This window comes from Akebia trifoliata, chromosome 3, assembly GCF_017979445.1.
Source record: "Akebia trifoliata isolate Shusen 1 chromosome 3, ASM1797944v1, whole genome shotgun sequence".
Lineage (NCBI taxonomy): Eukaryota > Viridiplantae > Streptophyta > Magnoliopsida > Ranunculales > Lardizabalaceae > Akebia > Akebia trifoliata.
The window spans coordinates 59,192,202-59,208,666 of record NC_141377.1 but is presented as its reverse complement, the minus strand read 5'-3'; the positions used below and the strand labels follow the sequence as shown (position 1 = coordinate 59,208,666).

The window sequence follows — 16,465 nt, the reverse complement described above, 5'->3', positions numbered from 1 at the left end:
GTTTTTAATTAATATAAATGTAATTTGAAAAATAGTGATAAAATTGATGAATTAAGGAAATAACTCCTTTTCGCCATCTATCATAAAATTTATAATGACCCTACTTGTTTGCTCCGTGAAAAAATTGGGGGTATTAATAAATGAACAATGATTTCTTGACGGGCATTTCTAACATATACTCCCTAACATGTCATGTCCTAGAATCATAGACGTTTTTCTTTGGGATACACAACTATACATATTTATAGATATTTACAATTGTGTATCTCGAGGAATAATATCTATAATTCTAGTCCATACCACGTTACAGTGTTTTTTTTTTTTGTATGTGTGTGTGTTGGGGGCGGGGGGGGGGGGTGATTTTGTAAATCAACCTGATAGGATAACTCAAAAATTCACAGACGTGGCAAATGCAAGAATTGTAGATGTTTACCTCGGGATGCACAACACGCACATGTTTTCTGGGGATGTGCATGCATCTAGAGGGAAAAATCTACTATTCATACAAGGTACACGTTAATTGAGTTTTTGTGTTATCCTGCCAAGTTGAGTTACAAAATCATTACACAACACAAATATGATTGGAACGACCATGCAACCTGACACAATTTTAGGCTTATAACATTGCCCTCCAAACATAAATGATCACAAAACGGTAAGTGACCAAGTAACCCTCCTCCCCTATAGAAAACCCCACACAATAAGCAAGTATATATGAGGCCAAAAGACATCGAATCATTCGTTACAGGTTTCACAAGCTGTCTCTGATTTATGTACTCTTGTTTTCTCATTGTTTTCTACATCGGTTTAAAGCCAAAATAAAAAATAAAAAAAGCCCTAATCAAGAAGAGGGGGAAAGGTCGAGCTCCATCACAGCTCGCCCTATCTCCCTTTCTCCCTCTCAACAATGCGCACATTCACATTTCTCCTCTTATTCTTCTTCTTCTTTCTCTTATTCATCTTCTCGGTTCATTGTTCTCCATCTGTTCGTTCGGAAGATGATGTTCCCACGATTCGATTACCAAGCGATGATGATGTTTGTGCCGGATCGGATCCGCCTTCGTGCCCTGTTAAATGCTTTAGAACTGATCCTGTCTGCGGTGTCGATGGAATCACATATTGGTGTGGCTGCGCCGATGCTCACTGCTCTGGCACACGTGTGGCGAAGTTAGGGTTTTGTGAGGTTGGTAATGGTGGAAACGGCCCCGTATCTGGTCAGGCTCTCCTACTCCTTCACATTGTCTGGCTCATCGTCCTAGGGTTTTTCGTCTTGTTCGGTCTTTTCTGATCTTCTTTAATTCATTCATTCATTCATTTTTATTTTTAGATTCTGAAATGAGATCTGGTGATCACCATCGATTTCAGGTATTTGTGAATTGTTGTACGTAAAAGAGTAATTTTCACGGCCCCATTGTTTCTCTCATACATTTGACATATATCAATTCGATTCTTTCTTCTTGATTCTGCTTTGATGCAAAAAAATTATTATTTTTTATGTTTAGATAATTTTTCATAGTTGATTGTTGAGGAATTTCAATGATAACCCTAGCAGTGGAGTAGATTTCTAGGTCATAAACAGAATTCTGATATTCCAATCCATGGATAACCTTGGTTATAAAATAAATAAATAAAAATCCATGTATAAGCTTCTATAACTTAAATTAAATCAAAAGAAACCTAAAATTTATACTGAAATTCTGTCTAAGACTATCGTGAAACCGCAATTCATGAATGGGACACCATTCAAATAATTACATTTAGAATTAAGGGGGGACAAATGAAGAATTATTGGCCCCGGAACTTTTGGGATAAGGCTTTGATGGTGAAGAATGATGAATTATTGGCAGGTGAAAGTTTCCATAGTTTCTGTACACATAATAAGAACACAACTCCCTAAGAATCTTGAAACTGATGTTAATGCAAGAAATTGTAATCCTCGTGAAGTTGTTTTCTTCAAATATGGTAGTTCTCCCTCTCAACTGATTTCTTTTTCTGCTGTTATTAGAGAAAGGTCATGGAAATTCAAATAAACTTGTGTAATGCATCATCTCATGTTGGTTAATCATTTGATTATTTATTCATTTGCAACTGAAACTTTGAAGTTACTAAATTCAAACCCTAAACATCTTTAAAGTAAGCAATGTGAGTCAGCTATTCTCCACACAATGAAGGAGCACAATTAAAAAAGAAAAAGAAATAAACATGAGGTTTCTACATTATAAAAATTAAAAATGCATGTTAAATTTAGTAGAGGATTAAAATTTTGATCTCTCTTGTTGAGGGAGAAAAGATGCAAGTGGGATTGTTATTTCATCGGATGTGTTCGGCATTGCATCCCGATTATGTGTATTGTACATTTAAATGTACAATGCTTCAATACTCACTGTAACACTTATCTGGACAGGACACCTGAAAGTCTTCAGCATGACCACATTGATTAATTCCTCATATGAGAGTTTGAATTATGTATCCTCTAGGGGACACCTTAACATGATTTAATGAAACAGAGGATTAAGATTCATCTTAGGAGATGGTAAGTGTTTTACTTTGATTGCCAACTTAACGTGCTCCTACCCCTTCATGTGAACCTAGTATCTGTGATGGGTGTAAAAAAAGGAAAAAAACTGTAGGCAAGTCTTGTTACAAATGATTAACATACATCTCTCAAAAAATTTCAAAATGATATTCATGTAACAAATTCTCGAGATTGAAAGGAAATTGTAATTCAAACTTTTTAATTTTTTGATAACCACTACTTTCTAACTCTCCACATGAGGTTATCCATCTCATGGATGAAAAATATGTATTCAGCTTAGTAGAAAAATAAATATTTTTGAACTCACAGGTCTAGGGGGAAAGATGCAAGTTGAAAGATCATTGATTTGGTGATATAAAATCACAAACATCTCTTGTTTGTTAAGGTTGACGGATTTTTTCCAATGGTATTTGGTAATGTTATTTCATTAGCTCAAAGAAATCTAAAGGGGGTTTCATTTGGTAATGTTATTTCATCTCTTGCTTTCTCACACTCTTTTGTAGAGAGTGTGAGAAAGCATTGAGTCTTTATGTATGTTCTTATCTTGTGAAAACCTAGAAGCTCAAGGTTGTTGAGTATGATCATCAAATTGTTGTTACGGATTTGTGACATCGTGGGTGGGATCGGGATTGTTTGTTTGGGTTCTTTCTAGAGTCAGGTGGAGAACTTGGTGAGATATATGGAAGTAACCAGTTTTCTGTGTTTGGCTTGGGATCTCATCGCATGTTTTAAGTGGGTGTAGTAAGCTCAAATGGTGGGTGCAAATAACCAGGCCCTAAGTGATTTTAGAAAATTTTCTCTCAAGGAAAGATTTTGTCTTGAATTAGTCCATCTGTTGATTTTGTGAGTCCTTTTTAAAAAGTTAGTCTTTTTAAGGTAAGATTTTGAAAAAAGAAAATTAATTTTCTTCAATAGAAATATTAATCAACAAGCAAATCTTAGTAATCTGATTTAAAATCAAATTCTCTCTAACCTAATTTATCCAATATGAACTGATTCTTAATCTTTATGAAAATGATTTGGTGTGACAATTTACACCTTATTAAAATGCATCTAATAATTTATAGTGATAGCTTCATATTCTTGTCTTGCTTTCCAAGTTGACAGGCTAACATGCAAATTGGATTTATGTAGATCTCTTCCCAACTCCCTACTGAATTGCTTCAAACCATTATTTACAACTGTGAGCACCTAGAACAAGCACTTGGACATTATGGCAACCTTGACTAACATCTTCATCGCATTTTACTCTCATTCAATATGACCTTATTGCTTAGGAAGCAAAAGAAACATAGATATTTGTTGTATTTGTTTTGAATGAATATATATATATATATATATTTCAAGTCTTTAATCTTTTGGAGGGTCGTTAGAAACTTGGTTTCTGACTTCTCTCATGTTTAGAGAATATAGGGCGATTGTGTCCAGTGGTCCTATTTAATCAACTCAAGGATCAGCTGGTTCTGTAGAACTAGAAACTAAGCACCAAAGAAGCTTTGGTTTATAAAAATTAGTACACCTGAAAGATCTGCATTTCTGTTACTTACTATGCTACTAATAGAAATTTAGTCCCGTTGAATGTTGGGAGGGAAGTTGCTGCAACCTAATCGCACCGGAGTTGGGGTGATATATACTTGAGTACATTGTGCATGGCTCAAGCCTCGAGCATTCCATTTTCTGATCTACCTATAAGTGCATCCTCCTAGTATCTTTATTTATAGGTTATATTAGCAGTGACCTTTGGATCTTCGTATAGGATTTCTCATCATACTGGATTTCTACGGTTTCTACAATCTGTTAGTTAAAATATTTATTTCATATTTGTTAATATTGTGCTTATTATTAATTATAATAAATTATATATTGACTTCTATTATTTTTCCAACAATCTATATGAAATATCTAGCATCTATTAACATGATTTAACAAAAAATGGCATCTGTTAACCTCTATGAGAAATCTTAACCTTTTTATGAAACGAAATTCAAGAGAGGGCAATCAAATATGCTCTTTCTTTTTCTTTTTTTTCTTTTTTACTTTTTGATAAGTATAAAGATTTTATAAATATTGGGAAACTTTAGAGAGCACAAAAGAGGTTGAGATGGCCCCCAAGAACAAGAACAAAAATCAAAATACACAAAACGAAATATAAGCAAACACAAAAACTAAGGAACGACACAAGCAAAACGAACAAATCTAAGAGCTACACAAGGCTTCCCATCTAAAAACAAAATCATCAAAGAAAACTCCTTGTTTAGTTTTAGCCCAAAATATGCACTTTTATTTGGCTCCGTTCAAATTGCTTATATGTTATATGATTATGTTCCTACTCATGATGAGCATGAACTGGATAATTTTGAAATTACCAATATATAGAATCATAGCAACTATTTATGGAGAATTATATCTGAGATGGATTGATTCCTTCACTTTATGATGTTTATGTTCACTGCAAGACTGCTAAAGAACCGTGGAAAATGTTATAGAAAAAATATATTACAAAAAATGTCTCATATGCGGTTGGGATTGTAAATAGTATGCAACAAGAGTAGTTTCTCTCATCTTAAATTCCTCTAAGGAATCTTCACATTCTACATGCTTTCACACTCAAATCTACATACACACCTGCACGCATCTTAAATTCCTCTAAGGAATCCCCATATGATATTTACTTTTAAACTCATAAACCTACACCCATAAAATATATTATAGAGATGCTTCCCTTTCTCCTGGATGGTATCATTTCAAGGAGTTCTCAATATCAATAACGAATCGATACTTGACATCCTTATTTAATACCCTCTCGTGTGCTTCATTTATGTACTCAATTGGAATAACTTCAATCTCAGGGTATATCTTGTGGGCAGCACAGAAATATAGCATTTCTTGTGTGTCTTTTGTACCGCCTACTCCACTCCCAGAAATGGTTTTCGAACCTGCCAAAAGCAAATCCATCTAATGTACCGTTGGGCATATTTTATGTAATCTGAAACCATGAATGCTATCTATTCAAAACTTGGATAATTACAAGGAGTTACCTAGAATTAGGCTTCCAGGTTGAAGTTTGATCTCACTCCAACCCACTAAGACCAAAACACCATTAGCCTTCAAGAGCTCCATGTACGGATCAAATGGGTGAACCCCAGATGCAGTGTCAATTATGAAGTCCAGGGACTTTGCCAAGCCCTATATGGAAAAAACGCCACAAAAAATTAACAGAGCATTGAAAGTAGAAGTATCGTAATCATCCATTAAACCAAAAACACAATAAATTATGGCAAAGAGAATTTCTATTGCCATACCAATTTTTTTTTTCTTTCTAATAATTACCCAATCATAAATTTAAATAAATGCCTTGGGGATTGTTGAGAAAATTGATAAGAAATAAAGCAAAAAAAAAAATGTAAACCTAGAGATTTATAAGCTTCACCCTTCTATTGGTTACGTCCTCTTAAGGCAGTTAATTTTCTTTGCAATAACAAGAAAAAGGTTACCTAGGGATTTATAACCTTCTCTATCTCCCTCTTTCTTAGATGAGTTGTGCTGGGGTGACACAGTATTTACTGTGATTCTCACAATTCTGACGTGGACATGCATACATAACCGTAGATGTTTTTACTTGTATCGCAAGGAAACACATCTAATGGTTATGTGCACATCTCAAGTCAGACTTGTGAGAATCGCAGTAAATGCTTTTTGTCATTTCAGCATTTTCCTTCTTAGATATGTTTTTTCTTAATTGGAAAATCCTTAGGTCGAAGTTATATATTTATTCTTCAACTTGATTACATAAATACCCTCTAGAAACACATAATTTCTCAGTGGTTAACCCAATGATTGCAACAATTTGCATATTGGGCTCTCAGTCATAAATTGATTACAAGACATCTTTGGAGCACAGGGTCGACAACCACTTTTCTTCTTTGCATCTAGATTTCTTGTACAATCCATAGCCCTCTCTCTAACCACTCCTCCACTCTCTTTTTTCCCCCTTTCTTTTTCTTCTTTATTGCTTCTCCAAAGAAAAATACTAAGATAATATTTAATGTGTTAATCCATATTTGGATAAATATAATGCCATCAACTAGGGTGTATCGACAAAAGGTTGACGTTGCAACAAAATTTCTCTAATTAAATTAAGAGCTGTGATTTTACCACACCATTTTATGTTATGAATATTTTGTTATAAAATCTCACCATATATTAAAATCACTTACGAACATAATTGTAAGGTAATAAGATTGCCCTAAATTAACCATCTGTTTGCAAGGATGTTTGTGTCAATGTTCGCACACAAGAATTATAGGTGAGCTAGTTTAGGATCCAGTAATCTATAATTAATGTTACCTCCATTTGTTGTTTGTTAGATGCTCCAAGTAGATTCAGGGCTTCATCTTTCTTAGACTCACTCGTGCTGAAAACTGTTACATGCAATCCAAAAGCCTTTCCAAACTTCACAGCCATATGACCGAGACCACCTAGTCCAATTACGCCGAGAGATTTACCTGGTTGGTTAATTTTATGGCGAATCATGGGCCTGTATACTGTAATTCCAGCACACAGCAAGGGTGCCGCAAATTCTAATGGATAGTTATCTGGTATTTTGTAGCAATATCTGTGTGCCCAAATACCAAAAACACATCAGAATTATGTTTAGACTTTTTAACAGCAGGGAATCAGTTCAAAATCTTCGCATTGGCAGAGAAATATTTATGCAAAGGAAGGTGAAAAAAAAAGTGTTAAAAGAGAAAACATATAGTCAGTTTATTATAATATTGTTAAGCTGTAAAATAGATAATTTCTTATCAGACTGGAAAAAAAGATAATTTCTTATGAGACTGGATATTCAAACAAGATTTCCTTGCAGGCCTCACCCCCAGCAATAGAGAGTAAAAATTGAATGAAAAATTAACATATCTCTTTGATAAAGAAAGGTTCAAAATCTTGTTTCAAGGCAATGTTTGGGTTAAGAGCAAGACATTTTTAACAGAAACATTTGAAAATATTTCAATACAATCCAAAACATGCTGAGATGGAATGAAATTTTGAACCAAAGATAAATAAATAAATAAAATCATAACTAGGGATCAAATCATAGAAAACAAATTCAAGTAATGCTAGTAGCAGAATTGACTTGCCTTTCATGAACTATGGTGTAACTAGAATATCCCCCTTTTGTTATTGTACCATCCTCATCAACAGCATCATAGGTTAGGGTATAACCCTTTGAGCAATGGATTTCCATCCCATCATTACAATACTCACAATCTCTACACGAGTTCACATAAGTTCCCATTCCAACATGATCACCACTTTTAAAATGCTCAACATTGGAACCAACCTCTTCGACAATTCCAACAATCTCATGGCTGCAATCCAATACATCCTGAATAATTAGTTAGAATAGCAAGAAAACACTAGATATTTTGAAAAATTAAGACAAGTGAGACATGATATACCCAGGCACCGCAGGATATTTGGATTTTCCACGTCCGTTCCTACAGCACATGACATCTCCATAGCAGACTCCACAGTGTGTTATTTTAAGTGAAATATCATTACATCCAAGTACCCTGCATGAATTTTCTTACCCTAGTTAGTGAACTTGAAACTCATTCTAGTTGACTTTACTCAATTGGGTTTTGAGGTGATTTGAAATTAAAATTCATTTCAATGTACTCAAAATGTAAGATTAATACACTACTGTAGGAGGTTTTTTTTTTATTATAAATGAAATCAGATACAAAATTCAAATAATTTGGATCAAGATTTAAAGTGAATCATACAATTAAAATCGTAAATCATTAAATTTTTATTACAATGACAAGTCACTGTACTAACGAGAAAGAAGACTCTCTTGCTCAGGAACGTACTCGTTGAGATACTTTGTATGTTGGGGATGTGCAGTTGTGCACCCCTTGTTAAATGAATATATCATATATAAAGGCAGGATATGAAAATTCCTTTTAAGTGTATGAGCAAAACCAGACTCATAAGGCCAAAGAGACAAATCAGACGGGAGTCGGAAGGGAACAAAAGGGCCTTAGTGTGTAAATAAGTCCGAGCGCATTGTCATAGACTTATAGTTCTGAGGGCACGTTCACCCTCTTTAGGAATTCATGGGAGAATATCTGAGAATCAAGGGGAATCTTTAACTGATAAAAAACATGTTAAAACAGTTATAATCCACGTGGCAAAATGTTATAACCAAATCTCCCAAAAAAGGGAAGCAGTTATAGTCTACGTGGAAACCTCTGATTAGAAGATTAGAAGGAAAAAACTAAGACCTATAAATATGAGCACCACCATTTTTTGTGAACTTAAGTTGTTATTCTGTCCAATTTTTAACTGATTTGAGCGTCGGAGTGTACCCGTAGGGAACCAATGGACATCCGCAAGAAGCCACTCAAGACAAAGCACCCCCACATTATATTTTCGTACTAAAGAAACAAAATCTCAAAAAAATAAAAAAACTGAAGTACCTGCGGCTGAATTTGTAGGGAGAGAGAAGTCCAGATGGATCTCTTGCTGCCCATGCTAGGCAATCTCCATTCTCACTTTGTGTAGTCATATTGTTAATCAATTCAATTAATGATCAATGCAAGGGTTACTGTAGACTGCACAACACAGATACCACATATATGCCCAACTTGTCAGATAGTTTAGAATTGTATAAATTTGCATTCTAACTATAACTTGCTTATGACCACTCCCATTAACCAGATCTTTAAAAAAGAGTAACAAGACGATTTAGTCTCTTTCATCACTGGGAATGTGAAATCCCCAGATGGCCAATTGAATGTCGCCTAATGAGTGTAGTTTTGTAGATTGGGATGCCCTCAATACATGAGGGTTTATGTGATTGGTTGATCTGGGATTTTGTGAAATCCTAGATTGACTCTTTTGTGAGAAATTTTTTTTCTTTCTTTTCTTCTAGTAGGGTATTGGACATGTAATCCATATATTGCTATGTTACGTGTTATCGAGACACTTGAGAGCAAAATTAACAAGAGAGTTTGCTTCTATTCAAGAGAGGAAAATATGGCTCTTGACATAGTGAGATGACATTACATTATTTTATACATGTAACCATATGATATAAATCTCTAATACCAACTGCTTACAATGAATTTAAGATGAAAACCTTTGAATATGTTTTTGTTCTGTTCAAAAGTGATGGAATCATATATCAAAAAAGAAAGGGCAAGGCATTGAAGGAACATTTCATGACATCATTTCCTACTTGGCTGCCTTGGTTTCTTCCTTTTTTCTTTTTTTGATCTTGGAATCTAGCTTAAAGAAGATTAAAATTGGATTTATATCTCCTAATCTCATCCAAATCCTTAGGGACAGAACATCATATCTTAATATTCTAACATCTTCCCTCAAACTCATGGCGATCAAAGACTGATATGAGTTAGACAAAATCAATAACCACTGATTAAGAGTCGTCATGTTGCAAAAAGAAGCTGTTGAAGGGAGTAACTGAAAAGATTATTGATTTTGTTGATGACATGAAGTTTTGCAGGCCATTGATGATTGATGATACACCCACATGTGTAGAAGAGATGGAGGAGCAATAGCTCAACTCAAACGAGCTTTCATTGGCCATCATCGGTTTAAGGTAGATTGTTCAACCTATGGGATTGTAATCCAAAAATGAAAAAGGCCTCTATGGGCCATGATGAACTTGATCATGAAGGATTCAAAGATTCAAAACAAATAAGGAGTTTGATCACTATGGATTCAGGGGTTCTTCGGGCTAACCATAGCTTGATCATGGATGATTAGATGCTCTTTAGACAAAAATGCGACTTGATTAACGACGATTCAGAGGCTCATTGGACTAGTGAAGCTAGGGGCTTCGAGACCCATTATTTTTTCCTTTTTAAACACAAATGGATCATATGAGGTAACGAGACATGTAAACACCAACCGAACCTGAGAGCCCAAACACCCGTAGCGTAGGGTTAGGCCTAAGTTTCTTTCAAAATGCCCAATGGCCCATCAAGAGGAGACTCAAGGCTTCAAAAAGGCCTTTTAAAATACAAATTTTGCTTGGTCCTTCACTTACCAACGGATCAGAGTCCTTTTGGCCTGGTCCCTCACTCACCCAAGGACCATTGTAACTTAGGCCTACTCACTCTATGACCAAACTATTTTATGTTTTTTTTTTTTTTTAATTTTACAGATTTTGTTAAGGTGTTTTTACACTGTTTCTGTAACTCTCTCTAATCCATTTTTTGCCAAAGTAAGGCAAGGTGACTTTCCTCCTTTACCCTTTCATTAAGCATGCATTAAGCCCCCATTTTGGTTTTATAGTAATTGAGCAAGTATTCAAGCCTTGACCTTTCGCTCTCCCAAAAGACATTTACCATCTTATCATTAGTTTGTTGAGACCCAATCCAAAGCAATTGACCACTGAGGTCATCCTCTTGTACCTATTTCAATGCCACCCTTCAAGGGTTCAACGTAGTTGGACCAACTTGACGTGCTCCTACCCCTTCATGTGGACCTAGTATTTGTAATTGGTGTAAAAAAAAAAAAAAACTGTACACAAGTTTCTTTACAAAAGATTAACATACAACTCTCTAAAAATTTCAAAATGATATTCATGTAATAAATTCTTGACATTGAAAAGCAATTGTAATTCAAACTTTTTTATTTTTTGATAACCACTACTTTCTAACTCTCCACATGAGGGTCATCCATCTCATGGATGAAAAATATGTAATCAGCTTAGTAGAAAAATAATTTTTTTTGAACTCACAGGTCTAGGGGAAAAAGATGAGTTGAAAGATCATTGATTTGGTAATATAAAATCACAAACAACTTTTGTTTGTTAAGGTTGACGGATTTTTTCTGAGGGTATTTGGTAATGTCATTTCATTAGCTCAAAGAAATCAAAAGGGGGTTCCTAGATGGTAGCTATTGTCTATAAAATGGTGTTTCTCTAAAAGGATTTTTTTTCTCTTTGATAGAGAGTGAGAAAACATTGAATCTCTATATATATTCTTATCTTGTAAAAACCTAGAAACTCCAAGTTGTTGAGTGTGATCATCACATTGTTGTTACAGATTGGTGACAACGTGGGTGAGATCAGGATTGTTTGTTTGGGTTCTTTCTAGAGTCGGGTGGAGAACTTGGTGAGATATATGGAGGTAACCGGTTTTCTGTATTGGGCTTAGGATCTAATCACATGTTTTAAGTTGGTGTAGTAAGCTCAAATGGTGGGTGCAAATAACCAGGCCCTAAGTGACTTTAGAAAATTTTCTCTCAAGGAAAGATTTTGTCTTGAACTAATCAATCTGTTGATTTTGTGAGTCCTTTTTAAAAAGTTGTCTTTTTAAGGTAAGATTTTGAAAAAAGGAAATTAATTTTCTTCAATAGAAATATTAATCAACAAGCAAATCTTAGTAATATGATTTAAAATCAAATTCTCTGTAACCTAATTTATCCTAATATGAACTGATTCTTAATCTTTATGAAAATGATTTGGTGTGACAATTTAAACCTTATTAAAATGCATCTAATAATTTATAATGACAGCTTCATATTCTTGTCTTGCTTTCCAAGTTGACAGGCTAACATGCAAATTGGATATATGTAGATCTCTTCCCAACTCTTTCCTGAATTGCTTCAAACCATTATTTACAACTGTGAGCACTTAGACATTGTGGCAACCTTGATTAACATCTTCATCGTATTTTACTCTCATTCAACATGACCTTATTGCTTAGGAAGCAAAAGAAACATAGATATTTCAAGTCTTTAATCTTTTGGAGGGAAGTTAGAAACTTGGTTTCTGACTTCTCTCATGTTTAGAGAATATAGGGCGATTGTGTCCAGCTGTCCTACTTAATCAACTCAAGGATCAGCTGGTTCTGTAGAACTAGAAACTAAGGACCAAAGAAGTTTGGTTTATAAAAATTAGTGCACCTGAAAGTTCTGCATTTCTGTTACTTACTATGCTACTAGTAGAAATTTAGTCCCGTTGAATCTTGGGAGGGAAGTTGGGGTGATATATACTTGAGTACATTGTGCATGGTAAGTGCCTCGAGCATTCCATTTTCTGATTTACCTATAAGTGCATTTCCAAATGATTACAAGAGAGGCAAAAATTGTCACACTATTTATTGACAAATCGTCAAGATGTAACGGCAGAATTTTGTAGCCCATTATATCTTAAAGAATTTTGTTGGCTTACCTCGTTGCTTATATCAAGTAGTGGGCTATGAATTGTTTACCAAATCCTAAATTTATAATTTGTATATATATAGATGTTGTTGGCTTACCCAATTGCTTAGATCAACTAGTGGGCTGTGAATTGTTTACCAAATCCTAATTTTATAATTTGTTTGACTTAAAGGTTGGCTTACTTCAGATAATTTGGTTTGTTACCCAAACTCACATCCCAGTATATTATAGCCCATATTTGACCTATCATCTCAACAGATTTATCTGTCAAATTAAAATCTTGTGTGATTTTTAGCAACTGTACTTAATTATGGGGACCCGACCCATTCAAGGATCCAAATGGTACCTGCAAAGTATTGGACTCTTTCCACCAATTTCACAAGTGATTTGGAACGCTTCCTGTCTTAACTTGAAATTTCACCCTAATATAAAAAGGGAGACATCGAAAGTTAAAGTCATGTCTCTCTCTGAGTAAACCAATCCCACTTGCATCGACCATATATATATATATAGAAATGACTACACAAAGTGAGAGTGATGAGAATGGAGATTGCCTAGGATGGGCAGCAAGAGATCCATCTGGCCTTCTTTCTCCCTACAAATTCACTCGCAGGTATGTTTCCCCAATTATTTATTATTAATTTACTGGGAAACAATGGAAGTTAAAGAGTTAGTTGGCAGAGTCCCAAGGATCATCAACCTAGCTTCCTTCAACAATAATATATATCTTTTATAGATCCCTAACCAAACGCCTTCACCTACTAATTACTAGCCACTAACATGTCACATGTTTACTCGTCAAATATATACATATAATCGATCTTCATGAGATATTGTTATATAGGCTAGGCGTTCTAGTAGGGGGTATTTTTATTTTTTTTCTGAAAGGTCAACAGGATTACCTCAGGGAGAGAAAAGCTATATATAATAGACTCAAGGTTACAGAAAATGAACCACTCTCTAATTCAAAACACCCCATAGAATCCTGGGATGAAGCAAGATGATCAACAACTCTGTTTGCTTCCCAGAACACATGAGAGAAGGAAACTACATGGAACCTGAGCACAAATTATTTGAACTTTCTATCTAAGATCCTTTACATAAATAATAGTCAAATCCTATTATTAATATCAAATGCATGGCTCAATGCTTGAAAGCATTAAAACTTGCCAATAGCTTTGTTAAAATACAAGAATCCAACGTCACCTAGGCCAAGTTTCATGTGGACTCAACAAATTTTTATCTTTTAACTTAACCCATATTAAGTTTTTTCCCATGTTCTCTTCCAACCAACTTATTTAACATTTATAGCTTCCAATATAATTAATTTTCATTTGATCAGCTTCACCAACTAGTGTGAGAAAATTCATACAGGCTACGTGGATGCGACGATGTTTCACTTAAAATAACACACGGTGGAATCTGTTATGCTGATGTCCTTTACACTAGGAATCAATTTGGAAAATCTGAATATCCTGTGGTGCCCGGGTATTGTGTCTTTTAACTTGTGTCATATTAATTTTCTAAAGATACGGTGTTTTATAACAAATATTGCATTAATTGCTGCAGCCATGAGATTGTTGGAATTGTCAAAGAGGTTGGTTCCAATGTTCAACGCTTTAAAAGTGGAGACCATGCTGGAGTGGGAACTTATGTGAACTCATGTAGGGATTGTGAGTACTGTAATGATAGAATGGAAAACCATTGCTCAAAAGGGTTTAATTTTCACCATTAATAGTGTTGATGTGGATGGCACAACCACTAAAGGAGGATATTCTAGTCACATTTTGGTACACGAAAGGCAAGTCAATTCTACTGCTAATTATTGCTAACCTTAGCTCTGCATTTGTTTCTCTGATTTTCTTGATTTGATTTCTAGTTATGAAGCTATTTTATCCACGGTTTTAAAATTTCAATTTCATCAAAACAATAACCATTAAATGTTTCTGTGAAGACCCATATTTTTCTTTTTCTTCAACGAAACAATGTCTAAAAATAAGATTTGAAACCTTTGCTATAATTCAAGAATTAGGTAAAATCAACACAGAGATCATGTGTGACAATCCAACAAGCCTCATAAAAATTTGTCTTTAATGTGAAAATCGGCCTTGGAAAATTTGATCATTTTACCTAAATTTGACTTGAACTTAAAAATCATGTAAAATTTTCAACGATTATTAAGGTTGTCAGAATTGATTGATTGACTTTTAGTGGAGACGATCGTTCACAGTGTGTAGTGTATTTGTTCAACATGGTGCCAATGACTAGCAAAATTATAGTAAGTCATGATTTAGCGACAATGACGAATTGGTATTTGCTTTCTCATTATTCTGTTTGCCTTCTTACTACAACTCTCCCTCTGCTAATGCAACAATTTTAAACTAATACACTGTTGATTTTGGTGCTGAGTACACACAAAGGTATTGCTACAAAATACTTGATAACTACCCATTAGCATCAGCTGCCCCCTTGTTATGTGCTGGAATTACAGTATATAGTCCATGATTCGTCATAAGATAAACCAACCAGGTAACTCTCTTGGTGTAATTGGACTAGGTGACCTCAGTCATATGGCTGTGAAATTCGGAAAGGCTTTTGGATTGAATGTAACAGTTTTCAGTACGAGCGTATCTAAAAGAGATGAAGCCCTGAATCTTCTTGGAGCAGATAGATTCGTGGTCTCATCTGACGGGCAACAAATGGAGGTAACATTATAAGGATTTCCTAGTTATGTTTGTTTTGAGTTCATCAATCTGACACAAACATTCTCATAAACTGATGGTTAATTTAAGTACAGAAACTTTGTTGCCAAACCAACCTTTTCTTGTAACACCCTAAAGATGAAATTACATATAAAACGAAGAAAGGCGGGAGAGAGAGTGGGGTTAGAGAGAGGAATAGGGGTCGGTAGCACTCCATACTCTAAGCACTAACGATGATAAAACATCTCGTCTCTTGATGGTAATCTCCCGTGGCACTATTTCCTTGCAGGCCTTGGAAAACTCCCTCTTCATAATTGATACTGCATCAGGGGCGCACCCATTTGATCCTTACATGTTGCTCTTAAAGGCCACTGGTGTTCTAGTCTTAGTAGGCTATCCAACTAAGATCGAACTCCATCCTATGGGCCTTCTTCATGGTAATTCCCTCTTATCTCCAAACTTTGTATTGATTGCATCAATGGTTGCAATCATATAAACTCCATATGCAGAAAATACATGCAATTGTAGATGAGATGGATGTAAATGCATGTGTTTAACCTTAAATTGGCTTTTGTCAGGTTCAAAAACCATTTCTGGGAGTGGAACAGGTGGTACAAAAGACACACAGGAAATGATAGATTTCTGTGCTGCCCACAATATATACCCTAAAATCGAAATCATTCCAGTTCAATATGTAAATGATGCGCTCGAGAGGCTAGTAAATAGGGATGTGAAGTATCAATTTGTGATTGATATCGAGAACTCCTTGAAATGACACCATGCAGGAGTAAGGGAAGCTTCTCTACAATATATGTGCATGTATAAGTACAGAAGGATATATCACATCTTAAGAGGAATTTAGATGTGATAAACTACTCCAACTACTTGCAAGGGGTTGCAAATGAAAGCCTTTTGAATATTGTTTTGTTATAGTGTTTTTTTTATAAAAGAAAAGTAATGAAAGTACATCGAAAAAGAAAGAACAATGCATTGAAGGAGCAGTCTACAGTATTATTTCTTACCTGTGAAG

General features: G+C 34.9%; 3 protein-coding genes across 3 annotated transcripts; 2 read left to right on the top strand and 1 right to left on the bottom strand.

Annotated features, from left to right (window-relative positions):
• The first annotated feature begins 907 nt into the window (after positions 1–907).
• On the top strand, positions 908–1,288 carry LOC147408444 (uncharacterized). The gene has a single exon (XM_086432682.1). It carries the CDS (start codon positions 908–910, stop codon positions 1,286–1,288), a length of 381 nt encoding a protein of 126 aa, XP_086288808.1.
• A 3,987-nt stretch (positions 1,289–5,275) lies between these two features.
• On the bottom strand, positions 5,276–9,110 carry LOC147408443 (putative cinnamyl alcohol dehydrogenase 1). The gene is made up of 6 exons (XM_086437466.1): positions 9,019–9,110; positions 7,996–8,109; positions 7,675–7,905; positions 6,884–7,151; positions 5,575–5,722; positions 5,276–5,472 (listed from the first exon to the last, which is right to left on the bottom strand). Exons 1-6 carry the CDS (start codon positions 9,105–9,107, stop codon positions 5,276–5,278), a joined length of 1,047 nt encoding a protein of 348 aa, XP_086293592.1. The 5' UTR covers positions 9,108–9,110.
• Positions 9,111–13,248: 4,138 nt separating this feature from the next.
• LOC147408442 (putative cinnamyl alcohol dehydrogenase 1) lies at positions 13,249–16,210 on the top strand. Its single transcript, XM_086432681.1, has 5 exons — positions 13,249–13,346; positions 14,303–14,406; positions 15,290–15,438; positions 15,725–15,872; positions 16,014–16,210. The coding sequence occupies exons 1-5, from the start codon at positions 13,249–13,251 to the stop codon at positions 16,208–16,210; spliced, it is 696 nt and encodes a 231-aa protein (XP_086288807.1).
• Positions 16,211–16,465: the final 255 nt, after the last annotated feature.

Bases quoted from the DNA above. Each gene is read 5' to 3' on its own strand.
- LOC147408444 (XM_086432682.1), top strand. From the start codon at position 908: ATGCGCACATTCACATTTCTCCTCTTATTCTTCTTCTTCTTTCTCTTA.
- LOC147408442 (XM_086432681.1), top strand. From the start codon at position 13,249: ATGACTACACAAAGTGAGAGTGATGAGAATGGAGATTGCCTAGGATGG. The intron at 15,439-15,724 runs GTAACATTATAA...ATTTCCTTGCAG, and splicing joins CTGACGGGCAACAAATGGAG to GCCTTGGAAAACTCCCTCTT. The intron at 15,873-16,013 runs GTAATTCCCTCT...GGCTTTTGTCAG, and splicing joins TCCTATGGGCCTTCTTCATG to GTTCAAAAACCATTTCTGGG.
- LOC147408443 (XM_086437466.1), bottom strand. From the start codon at position 9,107: ATGACTACACAAAGTGAGAATGGAGATTGCCTAGCATGGGCAGCAAGA. The intron at 7,152-7,674 runs GCAAGTCAATTC...TTGGGCACACAG, and splicing joins TACACCATAGTTCATGAAAG to ATATTGCTACAAAATACCAG. The intron at 5,723-6,883 runs GTAACATTAATT...TTTTCCATATAG, and splicing joins CTAACAAACAACAAATGGAG to GGCTTGGCAAAGTCCCTGGA.